Genomic DNA, 14,542 nt, shown 5'->3' on the forward strand with positions numbered 1-14,542 from the left:
AGGGTGTGAGAGCGGAACCTTCAACAGCTGCCTCCTGTACGCCCCCTACGGGATGGAGCCCACAGCCCAGCATGGGCGCTGACTGGGAATTGAACCAGCAGTCTTTGGGGACACAGGATGATGCCCACTTTTTAACTTTATCAGTTATTTAATACTCGAATTCCCTCTGTATGCCCTCCCACCAGCCTCAGCTTACCTGCAACCCACAGAGGTGTTTCCTGCATGCCCAGTGACTGTGGACCAGCGCTGCCCCAGGAAAACCAGCAGACCTCGCCGTCGAGAGGGCTACACCCTCACTGTCTCCAGAGGGGTCTGAATCCCAGCTTTGAGGAGGGGATTGTTCCAAACTGCGTTTCCCTAGTGTACTCTCATGGAGCCCTGGGGAGTTTGTCAGCGATCACTTTATACCGTCATGATTATAGCCCTGGCATGCTTAGTGTTATTTATACTGAACTTTTCCTTCTCAAATTATTGTGTGGTTTCTGTTTCCTGGGTGAGCCCCGACTGATACACCTTATACGCTGAAACCTTGCTAAATCCACTTATTAGTAATAATAGCTGTTTTCTAGATCTTTTGTGGCTTTCTACATAGACAATTCTTTCTCTCCAGTTTTCATGCCTATTGTTTTTCTTGTCTTATTGCAATGACCAGGACTTCCAATATAATTTGAGTGGGAGTGGTGAGACTAAGCATCCTTATTTAATTTCTGATTTTAATATGTTATTTAACTGGTAGAAGAAATGTTCTTCTATTCTTGGTTTGCTTAGATTATTGTTTTTTTTTTTATCACAAATGAGCCTGGCCAGTGTAGCTCAGTGGATTGAGCATCATCCCATGGACTGAGAGGTCCTGGTTTGGTTCCCAGTCAGGGCACATGCCTGGGTTGCAGGTTCGATCCCCAAGAGGGAGCATGCAAGAGACAGCCAATTGATGTTTCTCTCTCATCAATGTTTTTATCTCTCTCTCCTTCTCCTGACCTTTCTCTAAAAATCAATAAAAACATAAATAAATACATGCCTGGCTGGTGTGGCTCAGTGATTGAGCATCCACCCATACACCAAGAGGTCGCCGGTTTGGTTTCCAGTCAGGACACGTGCCCAGGTTGTGGGCCTGATCCCCAGTGGGGGGCGTGCAGAAGGCAGCCAGTCGATGTTCTCTCTCATCGATGTTTCTATCTCTCTCCCCTTCTCCCTTCCTCTCTCTCTCAAATCAATAAAGAAAAAAGAGAAAAATAAATATAAGCAGTGTTTTTCTATTTTTTTTTTTTATCCTCACCTGAGGACATTTTTCCATTTTTTGTTCAGATAGAGAGGAAGAGAGAGCGAGAGAGAGAGAGACAGAGAGAGAGATAGAGAGAAACATCGACATGAAAGGGACACATTGAGTGGCTGTCACCCGCACGACCAGCCAGGGCCAGGGACAAACTGCAACCGAGGTACATGCCCTTAGCGGGAACCAAACCCGGGTCTCTCTGGACCACAGACCCACACTCTAACCACTAAGCCAAACCGGCCAGGGCTGTTTTTCTATTTTTTAAATTTTCAGATACTGTATTTTGTTTTTCTAGAATTTCCCTTGTCTTTTAAAAAATAATTTTTATTTTTTTTACTGAGATTTTCTCTTTTCATTTACTGTAAACATATTTTTTCTTCATATATTTGAAGATGCATATAATAGCTACATCATTGACTACTGCTGTTTCCAAAAACTGCATCATTTTAAGGGTGGTCTCTGTTGATTGTTTTAGAGTGGGTTACATTTTCCTGTTTCTTTGTATGATGAATAATTTTTATCGTATCCTGGACATTGTGAATATTATTATGTTGCAGAGACTTTGGGTTCTGTTATATTCCTCTGAAGGATATAGTGTTTTGTTTGTTTGCCTCAGCAGGCATTTAACTTACATGGACTCAAATCGCAAACTCTGCCCTTTTGCAGCTCAGACCTCAGTTCTTCTTTGTCCACACCTGGCATCTGTTCTGCATGTGGCTCAGGGGTCAAGAACTTTGAGCATTTTATGCACAGAATTTCGGCTCTCCCTCTCTGGCCTCTCCTGTCTAAAATTCCCTACTCCCTTTCCAGTGTCTGAGTTTGTCCCAAACTCTGTCCTCTGCTCTCTGAGCCAAAAAGATTGTGATTTTCTGTTGAGATACAGCCACTCCGACAGAAGTGCCAACTCAGGTTGGCCTGGCTCAGTTGTTGGGTGTCGACCCTGCACCAAGAGGTCCCCGGTTCGATTCCCGGTCAGAGCACCTGCCCAGGTTGTGGGCCCGATCCCCAGTGGGGGACATGCAGGAGGCAGCCAATCAGTGTTTTCGCTCATCAATGTTTCTCTCTCTCTCTTCCTCTCCCTTCTTCTCTCTAAAATCAATAAAGAAAAATAAAAAATAAAAGCCACGTAACGGAAGTTTATCTTACGCTGTATGCTTTCGAGCGTTACCTTCCCTCCAGAACCCGCCTTGGTTCGTTCTCCAGTGCCCTCAAGTCACTGCTGATGTGTTTACCTTCGGTCTTTCCATTTGTCCAGAGCTCTCAGGTGTTGTCCGTGGAAGGCCGAGCCCTACAGAAGTTCCTCAGCCCTGCGGCAGGTGGGACCCTGGGCGGACCCCGTGCAGACAGAAACCAGCACAGACGTAGTTACAGATCCGACTGCTCCTCTCCGTGGGGAACTGGGTCTGTCACCTTCCTGTGCACTTTTGAAAAGTTCCCTTTTCGCCCTGGCCGGTTTGGCTGAGCGGTTAGCGCGTCGGCCTGCGGACCAGAGAGACCCGGGTTCGGTTCCCACTAAGGGCACGTACCTCGGTTGCAGTTTGTCCCCGGCCCTGGTTGGTCGTGTGGGTGGCAACCACTCGATGTGTCCCTTTCACGTCAATGTTTCTCTCTCTCTCTCTTCCTCTCTCTCCCTCCCGCTCTGTCTGAACAAAAAATGCAAAAATGTCCTCGGGTGAGGATAAAAAAACAAACAAAACAAAACACTGGCTAATTCACAGACTCTGTGCAGGAGTGGGGAGCGCTCATTCCGCAGGAGCGATCATCCTGTGGCCGCGTGGAAACACACAGGCCCAGCGTCCTCGCTTTAACTGCAGGACGCCGGTCAACCACAGGCTGCGACACCGATTTCCCAGCCACCCTCCCATTGCCCGGCACGCAGGCTGCCTGCACCTGTTTGTGCCGACGGCACCCACCTCTCCGTCAGCTCCCGGGACACGAGATGGCCGGGCCAGCTGCACCTGGGGCAGCTTGTGGACTTGCTCTTAAAGGGCTCGTCACAATTGACATCCCCACTGGCAGGACGTGAACGTGCCCTGTCCTCAAATTAACAACGGTTACCTACAGGTGGTAGAATTTCAAGTGATTTTTATTTTCTTTTTTCTTAGTTTGTCATTGAATCCCCGCCCCGCCCCAAGCAGTTATTGTTGTTATAACAAACCTTAAAGAGTCTTGTTGTCAAACCAACAGCAGAAGCCACTTCTCCCCGCCCCCAGCAACCTCCACCTGGGGGACAGCGGCGCCCTTAGTTGGCCGCACAGCTCAAGCCAAAACACCGGGAGGTGCCTGTGACCCTCTCCTCTGCCTCCTCCCTCCGGCACCGGCCTGTGTTCTGCTTTAGCTCTGAAAACAGTGACCCTGGGCATTTCTTTGCTTGTTTTCTCCCCAACGGTCCCTCAAACCCCTGGTGGGCAGGAGGTGTATCCTGCTTGCCTCTGTAAATTGAGAGCTGGGCACCACCTGGTACAAAGCAGGTGTTTTTTTGTTTTTGTTTTTTTTTACCTGAGGACATTCTTTCATTTTCTGTTCAGGTAGAGTGGGAGGGAGAGAGAGGAAGAGAGACAGAAAGAAACATCGACGCGAAAGGGACACATCGAGTGGCTGCCACCCGCACAACCCAACCAGGGCCGGGGACAAACTGCAACCAACATACGTGCCCTTAGCGGGAACCGAACCGGGGTCTCTCTGGACCGCAGGCCGACGCTCTAACCGCTGAGCCAAACTGTCCAGGGCAAAGCAGGTGTTTCATACATTGTTCTCTTAGTTGATTTTAGAGAGAGAGATGGAAACATTGATGAGAGAGAACATCCATTGGCCACCTCCTGGGAATTCCCACTGGGGATCGGGCCCCAACCTGGGCATGTGCCCTGACCGGGAATCGAACCAGCGACCTCTGGGTGCAGGGGTTGACGCTCAACCACGGAGCCACAGCAGCTGGGCCGAAGCAGGTGTTTGCAAGCACAGGGAACTGCCTTTCCCATTACATGAACAGAGAAAGGATCAAAGGACTTTGCCCGGTCACACACCCACAGTGCGGGACAGAAACCCATGCTGAGCCTTCCCAGCTGGGACTCCCCCCGCCAGGTGAGATGACTCGCCTAGGGTCACACAGCTGTGACTCTGAGCTGTTCCCAGAAGCGGGGCGCCTGGTCCTGGCTCCCCCCGGGACGGCAGCGAGGCCCTCTTTGGGGACAGACGGACCTCTTGCTTTGTTTCAGACTGTGCTCTGGACAGGGTCTGTCACTGGTGGGGACCAGCGACACTGCAGCTGCCTACTCTCCGGAGCCACTTAAAGTCTCTGTCATGTCTGCACAGGTGGATGTTTGAATAAACAGAGACACCCCGGAGCCTCCGTTTCCGCAGCAGGTTCCGTCGCGTTCGGCTGAAAGGCACCATGTTTCCAAGACCTAAACACCGACACCACTCGCGTCCGCCGCGGACGGAACGCAGGCGAGAGGGCGCTTTGCGCGGAGGGTGGCGGGCCACCCCTCGCTGACCCCGAGTCCAGTCCCGGGCGCCCCAGGGGGCCGCCTGCTCTCGGCACCCGAGAACCCGAGGCGGGCTGCACGGAGACCCTTTCTGCACGATGCACGAGATCTGATTCCAGGTGGTGACCTCGGGGGTTCATGGCGGTGAGGGCATGAGGGAGCCATCAGTCTGATTTCAGACTTTCCCTGCACCAGAACGGAGGCCGCTTCAGGGATGTGAGCCAGTGAGCACAGGACACCTGCGTGGGGGTGCGGGGAGGCAGCCCTCCCAGAGGGGGCCGGGGGGGCTGTCCTCGGGCTTGACTGAAGCTGTCCTGGGGACCCCCCTTCAGGCCTGGTCTGGGCTCCCTGTGCTGGTTGGTCAAAGCTGGAGGGTTGTGGGGTTTTTTCACCCGAGGACATTCTTGCATTTTTCTTCAGATAGAGTGGGGGGGGGGTGTACATCGACATGAAAGGGACACATCGAGTGGCTGCCACCCACATGACCCCAACCAGGGCCGGGGACAAACTGCAACCGAGGTACGTGCCCTTAGCGGGAACCGAACCCGGGTCTCTCTGGTCCACGGGCTGACGCTCTAACCGCTGAGCGAAACTGGCCAAGGCTAGGGTTGTGTTTTTAAAAAAGAATGAAAGGAAGGGAAAGGGTTTGTAGCAGAATAAAGAAATGAAACCATCGGTTTTAAGGTGCACGAGGAGATTAGCAACAATTAGAACGGGGAACGAGAAGCGGAGAGAGGGGTCGCGGGGGCCCACGAGGGAGCGGAGGTGGGGCAGACAGGCCGGGAGACGCTCACGCCAGCAGGGCCTGGGCCCCAGATGCCCAGCTCTCTGCTGGAGCCCACAGCAGGGAGGGCACAGGCCCCGGCCGCCCGGCTCGGTGAGGCTGGCACGGGGGGAGCAGGGGCCGGAGCCCCTCAAAGTCTGTGGGCTCCGGGGCACCTGCACACCTCTGCCCTCTGCTCAGGACAGCGGCAGTCACGGGAGGGGTGCCTGCTGGGAGGTGCAGATTGAGGACCCTGTATGGCCATCTGGGGGAAACCAACACCTGCTTTAAACCAAAGATCTAGATGGTTCCGGTCCAACCAGGAAAGGTCCCAAAGCGTGTGTGGCGCAACACTCGGTGCCCAGGCTGGGTCGTTCGACTGTTCAGACGGGATCAGGCGCGTAGGCTAGGCTCACCCAGACACGCGGGGAAGCTGATTCTGGCCAAGGCCCCGTGGTGTCTGAGCCGGTGTTCCCGGAGCTGGGGGCACGCAGTGTGATCGCCCCATGGTACAGATGGGGAGACAGAGGCCCAGATCCCTCCTCGTGGCTCCACAGCTTCCTGAAGGTGGCCAAGCCTGGGCTGCGCGGGGCCGAATCCCCCAGCTCTGTGCTCACTGGCTGTGTGATTTTGAACAAGTCCCTGTGTGTCGCTGGGCCTCCAGGTTGGTATTTGCAGACCCATCTGCTGGGGGAGGGGGGGGCTTCATCAGGTAGAATTAATACTCCAGGCACCTCTCCCCACCCTCACCCCTCCCTTGGGAGGAGGAGGGAATGTTCTGATTGGCTCATCTGGGAGAGGGCGTGGCGTCCTTCAGGAGCCAGCAGGGGGACGTGAGTTCTAGCTCACACCTCAGGGTGGGCCAGGTGGTGAGTTTTCAGAGGTCAGGGTGACAGGGGACATGGTCTGGCCACAGACCTAAGGCAGGTCTCTGGTCAGCTCTGCCAGCGGACGTCTAAGTTGGCCTCTCCTCAGTGTTCTGCGCTCGGGCCGGGAAGAGGGGTGTCACTTAAGCCCCTCAGGCCCCAGCCAAGAACACCTGCTCAGCTGGGCTGCCACAGGGCTCAAGCAGCAGGCGGGAAGGTCGGCAGCGCCACCCGGCACACAGCAGGGGCCCCGCAGGGGGCGGCAGCAGTGTCCTCGCCAGCCCGTGGCCCTGCATTCCCATGTCATTGTCCTCTGACCCCTGCAGGAGGGACGCACCGCGGCCACCAGCCACGCCCACCCTGAGGACGGGAGTTGTCCTCTCCCAAGGCAGACACATTCCATGGGCAGCAGTGTCCTCCCAGCACCCATGACCGGGCTCCATACGCTCTGCTCCTGGAATGGCCAGGACTGCAGGGCCGGAACGTCCTGGGGCCCTCGGAAGGCCACCCCCTTTACCGCCCCAATTCTCCACCCTCCCCACAGCCACCCCTTTGCAAATAACTGCAGAGCCTCCCACTGTGATCCGCCTCGGCCCCAGGGCACGGGCACACAGGACAGCAACCAGAGTGGCGGCCCCTCTGCCGCCGGCCCCTCTGCCGCCGGCCCCTCTGCCTCCGTTGTGGGAACGCACCCGGTTCAGCCTCCTAAAGCTCCCACAAGACCAGAACCGCCCAGCTGACCGACTGACAGCAGCTGCTATTTTAAGTGACGGGTTTGTAACGCAGCAGCAGTGGCTGCCGGGCACAAGGCCCTGGACCGAAAACGCCCACGTTTACTTAGGCCACGTGGAGTTGACTCCGCCCACAGCTCGGGAAGGTGGGGAGGGGGAAGGGGGACCGAAGGACCAGGACCTGGTACTGTCACTGGCAGCCTCACCAGGAGGTCTTTTAATGGCAAGTTTACAAAACACACGTGTGCAGACGGACAGACCTCAGCGTGACATTTCCAGCACCAGGGGAGTCTCCCGGCGGCTGCCAGGGGACCGAGGCTCGGCGGGCGCGGCGAGGCCTCTGGCGAAGGGGCCGCCCTGCTCTCCTGCCCCCGCCGGGCCGGCCCCCCGCTCCCCGTGGGCGTCCTGGGCGCTGAAGATCTTTCCGTAGTATTCGATCAGCAGTTCGGTGAACAGGTTCAGGGGCACCAGGGCGCCCAGGGAGGACACCCCCTGGGACGGCCAGATCAAGTTCAGCCCGAAGACACAGGCCAGGTTGGAGCTGTTCATTTTGTTACAAAGGCTCTCCCGGGACACCTGGAAGACACACGTGAGACGGGTGACCTGGGGTCCTGTGCGGTGGGGACAGCACTGGGTGGGAGCCAGTGCTGGACCCTGTGTTGCCACCGCCCTGCTCCAGGCCTCAGTTTCCCCATCTGTAAAAGGAAGGGATTGACCTCGATGCCCTGAGGGACCCTCTGGCTCTGACCTTCTATAGTCTCCTAGGAGCCCTCAGCCTCCCCCAGACTCCTCTGACTCCGGAGGACTCAGGTCCCCGCAGGTGGGGGTGCTAGCCCCACGGGCACGAACATGGCCCCTGGCACCACCCAGCCCCTTTCTCCAGGACTGCCCCTGCTCAGGAGACGACTGGGGGGCAGAGGCCCCCAATAAAGGTCATGGGCATCAACCGAGAGCAGCCGGTGCGGTGTGGCAGGGGTGGGCATGGTGGCCTGGCCGGTGGCACGGTCTCTCAGTGGACTTATTGCCTGACGGGCCTCGGGTGAAGTCCTCCGGGGCCAGGGGTTGTTCAAAGGCCCTGGTTGGTGTGGGTGCTGCCACGGGGGCCGGGGGGAGTTCAAAGGCCCTGGTGGGTGTGGGCGCTGCCGCGGGGGCCAGGGGGGGTTCAAAGGCCCTGGTGGGTGTGGTTGCTGCCGCGGGGGCCAGGGGGAGTTCAAAGGCCCTGGTCGGTGTGGGCACTGCCGCGGGGGGCGGGTGAGGGGTGTTCAAAGGCCCTGGTGGGTGTGGGCGCTGCCGCGGGGGCCAGGGGGAGTTCAAAGGCCCTGGTGGGTGTGGGCGCTGCCGCGGGGGCCAGGGGGAGTTCAAAGGCCCTGGTGGGTGTGGGCACTGCCGCGGGGGCCAGGGGGAGTTCAAAGGCCCTGGTGGGTGTGGGCGCTGCCGCGGGGGCCAGGGGGAGTTCAAAGGCCCTGGTTGGTGTGGGCACTGCCGCGGGGGGCGGGTGAGGGGTGTTCAAAGGCCCTGGTCGGTGTGGGCGCTGCCGCGGGGGCCGGGGGGTGTTCAAAGGCCCTGGTGGGTGTGGGCGCTGCCGCGGGGGCCGGGGGGTGTTCAAAGGCCCTGGTGGGTGTGGGCGCTGCCGCGGGGGCCGGGGGGTGTTCAAAGGCCCTGGTGGGTGTGGGCGCTGCCGCGGGGGCCGGGGGTGTTCAAAGGCCCTGGTCGGTGTGGGCGCTGCCGCGGGGGCTGGGGGGTGTTCAAAGGCCCTGGTCGGTGTGGGCGCTGCCGCGGGGGCCGGGGGGTGTTCAAAGGCCCTGGTGGGTGTGGCGCTGCCGCGGGGGCCGGGGGGTGTTCAAAGGCCCTGGTGGGTGTGGGCGCTGCCGCGGGGGCCGGGGGGTGTTCAAAGGCCCTGGTCGGTGTGGGCGCTGCCGCGGGGGCTGGGGGGTGTTCAAAGGCCCTGGTCGGTGTGGGCGCTGCCGCGGGGGCTGGGGGGTGTTCAAAGGCCCTGGTCGGTGTGGGCGCTGCCGCGGGGGCCGGGGGGAGTTCAAAGGCCCTGGTGGGTGTGGGCGCTGCCGCGGGGGCCAGGGGAGTTCAAAGGCCCTGGTGGGTGTGGGCGCTGCCGCTCACCTCGTGCAGGAAGCCCATGAGGTAGCTGAGGACGGCGAGGTTGTGTTCCGGAAGGCTCTGCAGGATCTGGCGGCAGCGGGTCACCCGCAGGCTGCTCTCCACGCCTGCAATGGCGTGAGGGTCCTCGCTGAGTCCTCGGAGGGGAGGCCGGGTGCAGGGAGCAGAGGTCCCCCCGCGGGGCCATGCGGCTGTTCTCAGCAAACCCTCTCTCCCAGCTGCTCCCTCGGGCAGCGTGGCTACTGCCTCCCAGGGACTGATCACTGTACAGACGGGACGTCTCGGCCAGAGGCCGGCAAACTACAGCCCAAGGGTCTGGGGGCCAAATGGCCTACTTTTATCAACAAAGCTTTATTGGCACAGCCACAGTCATTCACTGCCTACAGCTGCCTTTGCAGAGTTGAGTCTGGCCCACAAAGCCAGAAATATCTGCCATCTGGCCCTTTACAGAAAAGTGTGCTGACCCTGCTGTCGACCAACGTAACCCCTTACGATCCCCGGTAGCTCAGGTCCCCACACCGACCAGGGGGCTGGATGTGCTGTCCCGGATTCTGACACCCCCAGTTCCCTCCTGACTACATCCCCCCTGAGCTCTGCAAACTTTAGGTCAAAACTCACCAATCCACACGCAGTCCTCATTACGGAAGCACACCCACAGACTCCAACACACACACTCACACACTCACGCATACTCATACACACACTTGCACACACACTATCACACTCACGCACTCACACATGCATACCCACACATGCACACACACGCACTGTCACACACATGCACACACACGCTTACTGGCATGTAACACACATGCACACATACTCTCATATACACATGCATGCAAACTCGCACACTCACACACGCACACTCACACACACTCTCATGCCCCAGTCCTCGGGCGTGCCGACCTCCCGCTACCCTCGGGAGGGGTCGCCATAAACACTGATTTACAAGCCCAGCCACGGCTGAAAGACACAGACTCCCCTACTATGAACGTTCTTTTCTTTCAGGAAAACAAGCTGTTTTGGACAATTTAAATGAGCACGGAGTTCCCGTGAAATGAGTATTTCTGCGGAACCGATGAGCCTGGAGCTCACCCTCTTGTCCTGGAACCCAGCTTTCCAGCCTCACCTCGTCTTTCTAAGAACACGGTCCCCCCCAGTGGCTCCCAGCACGAGGCCCACCGCCAGCTCTGACGGCGGGCCCTCCAGAGAGAACACCCTCAGGCGAGCAGCAGGGACCCGCTCACTGACTGTCACAAGCCACCGTGTACGCGGCTCCTCCTGTGTGCCAGGCACCGCGCCGAGCTCACCCCTGGCCACCCTGCTGCTCAGCCCACCGTGGACGCTGGTGGCCTGGCTGAGGCTGGCAGAGTCCAGGTGGGGGCGGCCCCTTCCTGGCCCTTGGCGGGCGCCCCTGGGTGGGTACGTACTGGTGATGCCAAGGATCTGCTCATAGGCCTTGAAGGTCAGCAGCGGCTGGGGCAGCTCTCGCAGGAAGGTCTTCAGGACCACAGCGGGGACGTGGACGTCTCCATAGTCGTCAAAGTTCACGGCCTTCCCTGGACAGAGCAGCGTACGTCTGAGTTGACTCTGGGCTGCGGATTCCTGCTTCAGAACGGGCTCTGCGGCAGTGGCTTAACCCTCCCGCGGGGCCCGGCCGGTGCGGCTCAGTGCTTGGGCGTCGACCCCGCACCAAGAGGTCGCCGCTTCGATTCCCGGTCAGGGCACACGCCCAGGTTGTGGGCCTGATCCCCAGTGGGGGTCGTGCAGGAGGCGGCCAGTCGATGTTCTCTCTCATCGATGTTTCTCTCCCTCTCCCCTCCCTTCCTCTTTCTCTAAAATCAATAAAGAAAAAAATTTTTAAACCTCCCGCAAGGAAGAGTCTTATGCTGAGTGACGTGTCTGGGGGACAACTCTGTCCTCTGGAAGTGGGGGTGCTGACACCCCACCCTGCTCTGCGTCTCCAGGCCACCTGCTGAGGCTGGGGCATGTGATCGATTTCTCTGCTGCGTGGTTGGTGCCATCTGGGATGGGGGGCCCTGGCTCTCAGTGTCCCCGGTGCCCACACACGGGGCTGAGAAGGGCTGGCCCGCAAGTGCCCAGAGCCGCCCTGCCGTCTGAGTGCACATGTGACTCTGCAAAGGACAAAGGAGCAGAGTACAGGGGAACCCCTTGTAAGTGAGCTGTCTGCCTGGCTGATGTCACGGCGCTGTGCTGGGCTCTCACTCCGTGTCCCCTGCCTGCAGGGTGCGCCCCGGTACCAGAGCAAGCGCTGAGCCGCCGAGTTGCTGCCCAATGGGCCTTCACAAAGCACCTGCCCACCTGCTTGGCGTGAAGCCTTGAGAGCAGGATGGCATCGTGGGACCACCTGCCCCGGGAGGCTGCCACGGGACTCACCTGGGCCTCTGCCCCGGCCCTGGGCTGTGCTGGGGGTCGGGGGACAGAGCTATGCTGCCTTGGGTATCGGGGCTCTGAGCCCCGGAGGGCAGGAGGCTTAGGGCAGGGTCTCTGGAAGCCGACTCACCTTGATTGTAGAGCCGCTGCACCTCGCGGACCGTCTGGACGCTGGCGGATCTCCGGAACAGGCCCTCGGTGCGCAGTCCTGCAGGGACAGCCCCAGCGTCTCAGGCCCGTGACCGTCCGGCGGCTGGCAGGGTCGCTCTGCAGGCTGCTTCATTCCCCACCGCCATCTGCCACCCCCACCTCCACTGAGTCCTCTCAGTGCAAACGTCTCCGTCTCCCCCATCGCGCCTGCCGCCCGCCGTGTGGCCCCAGGAAGGGGGACGGGAAGAGCCCGGCCCGCAGCCAGACGGGCCGGCCGGGCAGCTCGGCCTCGGAGAAAGTGCCCAGCCACTGGCTTGGCTGCCTCGTCCGCAGCTCGGCCTCGGCCCTGCCTCCCAGTGCGCAGCGCGGGCGGGCAATGCGCGGCGTGTGAGGCACCCAGCGGGCCTCCAAACACGCGGCTCCCCTTTCTTCCCACGCGTGTCCAGTGCTGACCTAACACGCCAGCCGCTCACTGCACGTGGTGACTCACATGTAACTTCAAGTGAAATTAAATAAACTATAAAATCCAGCTACCCTAGGCCACCCCCCTAGGTGGGCAGCAACCCCCATCTGGGAAAGCAGAGACCCCCGTGTTCTCCCTCCCGCTCCCCAAGCGTCCTCCATTCTGAAGCTGAGTGAGCGAGTGAACACGCATGTCCAAGTCTGACCAGCTCCTGCGGAAGCCTGTCCCTGTCCGCACCAGCACAGGACAGCTGCCGTGGACCCTCGCACAGACCCTCACGGTCCGGCCGCTCTAGCCGTCTCCAGCCTCCCGCCGGCCCATGCCCCTCCTGGCCCTCAGCCTCTCCACGTGCGGCTCCCTCTGTCTGGGGGGCTGGGACCTCTCTTTCTTGGCTAAGTGACTGTGGTAGCAAGAATTCTCAGATGGTCCCCCGATTCCAGGACCCTGGGGTACACATACCTTCTCCCAAGTATTCAAACACTAATCTATGTGCCACCGTGAAGGCAGTCGACCTAACAACACAGCGCTTATCCTGGGTGGGCCTGGTCTAATCAGGGGAGCTTTGGGAAAGGGACCAGGTCCTCCTACAGAAGACAGGCAGTCAACGCGCGGGAGTCAGTGCAGGGCCCACAGCAAGGAAAGTGAGACACACAGGCCTGTGGCTCACAGCCAGCAAGCAGATGGGCGTCTCAACCACAGTCGCAAGGAACTGAATTTGGCCAACAGCCTGAGCGAGTGTGCAAGGGGATTCTTGCCCAGAGCCCCCAGAACGGGACTGGCCCGGCCGGCACCTTGACTTTAGCTTGGCGAGGCCGAGCAGAGACCTGGTGTGCCGGGACTTCCGACCTGCAGAAACTGAGGAACACGTCCCTGCTGCTTAAACCACCGAGTTTGGGGGACTGGTCACACAGCAAGGCAGCCAGAGCCGTGACCTCACGGTGTCTCCCTGTCCCCATGACCAGCTCACCCGGCTGAGGTGAGACCCGGGCCGTCACATTACAGCTCCACGGGGCAAAGGTGGCGGAAAGACCACCCACCCGCCCGAAAGGCAGGCGCTGCACTGCGGTCACCGCGGCAACCCCGGCGTCTGGACCGTGCTGGTCCAGGGGCTGTCCACGAGGAAGTGGTCGATGCGGTGCATCCCACAAACGTACTGAGCGCCTGGGGGCTGTTTGTTTTGTTTGCTCTTTTACTTTCTTGTTTCTTTATTGACTTTAGAGAGACGAAGGGAGAAAGTACAGAGAGATGGAAACATCGATGAGAGAACATCGACTGGCCACCTCCCGCACGCCCCCCACCGGGGATCGGGCCCACAACCTGGGCATGTGCCCTGACCGGGAATCGAACCAGTGACCTCTTGGTGCAGGGTCGACGCTCAACCACTGAGCCACACTGGCCGGGATATGTTTGGTTTTAATAAATAAAGGAGTAGCCATATTTTAAAAAAGAGACACTCCCACACTGCCCTGGCTGGTTTGGCTCAGTGGTTAGAATGTCAGCCAGCCCATGGACCAAAAAGTCGTGGGTTCGATTCTGGTCAAAGGCACGTACTTCCGTTGTGGATTGGTCCCTGGCCCTGGTTGGGGTCATGTGGGAGGCAACTAGTCTATGTGTCTCTCTCACATCCATGTTTCTCTCTCTCTCTCTCCCTCCATCCCTCCCACTCTACCCTAAGATAAATGGAAAAATATCCTTGGGTGAGAATTAAAAATAAACAAAATGAGAGACCCTCCCCTTCACAGTTCCTGCCTTTGGTCTTTATGCACTTTTGTCCACTCCTGAAACACACAACAGGAAGCAAAGCACAAGAAATGACACTTAGTCAAAGTGGAGATGGCTCAAAATGACCATCAGACGTCCGGCTGCAGGGCGCAGTCTCACAGGGCTCTGTGTGATTCCGGAGTGCAGCTCCTGGGGCACTTCCTGTCTGGGGGACCCCGCCCCCGCCCCCCAGGCGGCCACCACTTCTCCCTTCACCTTCCCTGTGGATCTGAGCTCTGGCCACAGGTGTCTGGGAGGAGCCACAGGCTCAGCCCTCCAAGTCTCTGAGCACATGGATGGGCTCTGCCAACCAAGCTTATTGATTGTGTCAAAAGAGTCCCTTCTATGGAGGCTTTTACATGTGCCACCTCGTTTGGGCCCCACAACAACCCTGTGAGTCGGGTACTATTATTAACCCATTGGACAGATGAGGAAACAGAGGCCCGGAGAAGGTAAGTAACTGGCCCAAGGGCACACAGCTAGTACACAGCGAAGCCAGGATTCACATGGGACAGTTCAGGTCCACAGCGCAATGCTCAGC

The 14,542-nt window shown here is 58.9% G+C and overlaps 1 protein-coding gene across 1 annotated transcript in view; it reads right to left on the reverse strand.

The window, feature by feature from the left end:
• Positions 1–7,379: 7,379 nt before the first annotated feature.
• The window catches only part of LOC118641141 (proline-rich protein 5), an 88,935-nt gene continuing 81,772 nt past the window's right edge, over positions 7,380–14,542 (reverse strand). The window contains exons 12-15 of the mRNA XM_036278201.1: positions 11,758–11,835; positions 10,664–10,792; positions 9,234–9,337; positions 7,380–7,694 (exon numbers count right to left, since the gene is read on the reverse strand). Coding sequence (XP_036134094.1) covers positions 7,380–7,694; positions 9,234–9,337; positions 10,664–10,792; positions 11,758–11,835 — 626 coding nt within the window. The remainder of the gene's footprint in view (positions 7,695–9,233; positions 9,338–10,663; positions 10,793–11,757; positions 11,836–14,542) is intronic.

Source organism: Molossus molossus, unplaced genomic scaffold (genome assembly GCF_014108415.1).
Source record: "Molossus molossus isolate mMolMol1 unplaced genomic scaffold, mMolMol1.p scaffold_m16_p_26, whole genome shotgun sequence".
NCBI classification, from domain to species: Eukaryota; Metazoa; Chordata; class Mammalia; order Chiroptera; family Molossidae; genus Molossus; species Molossus molossus.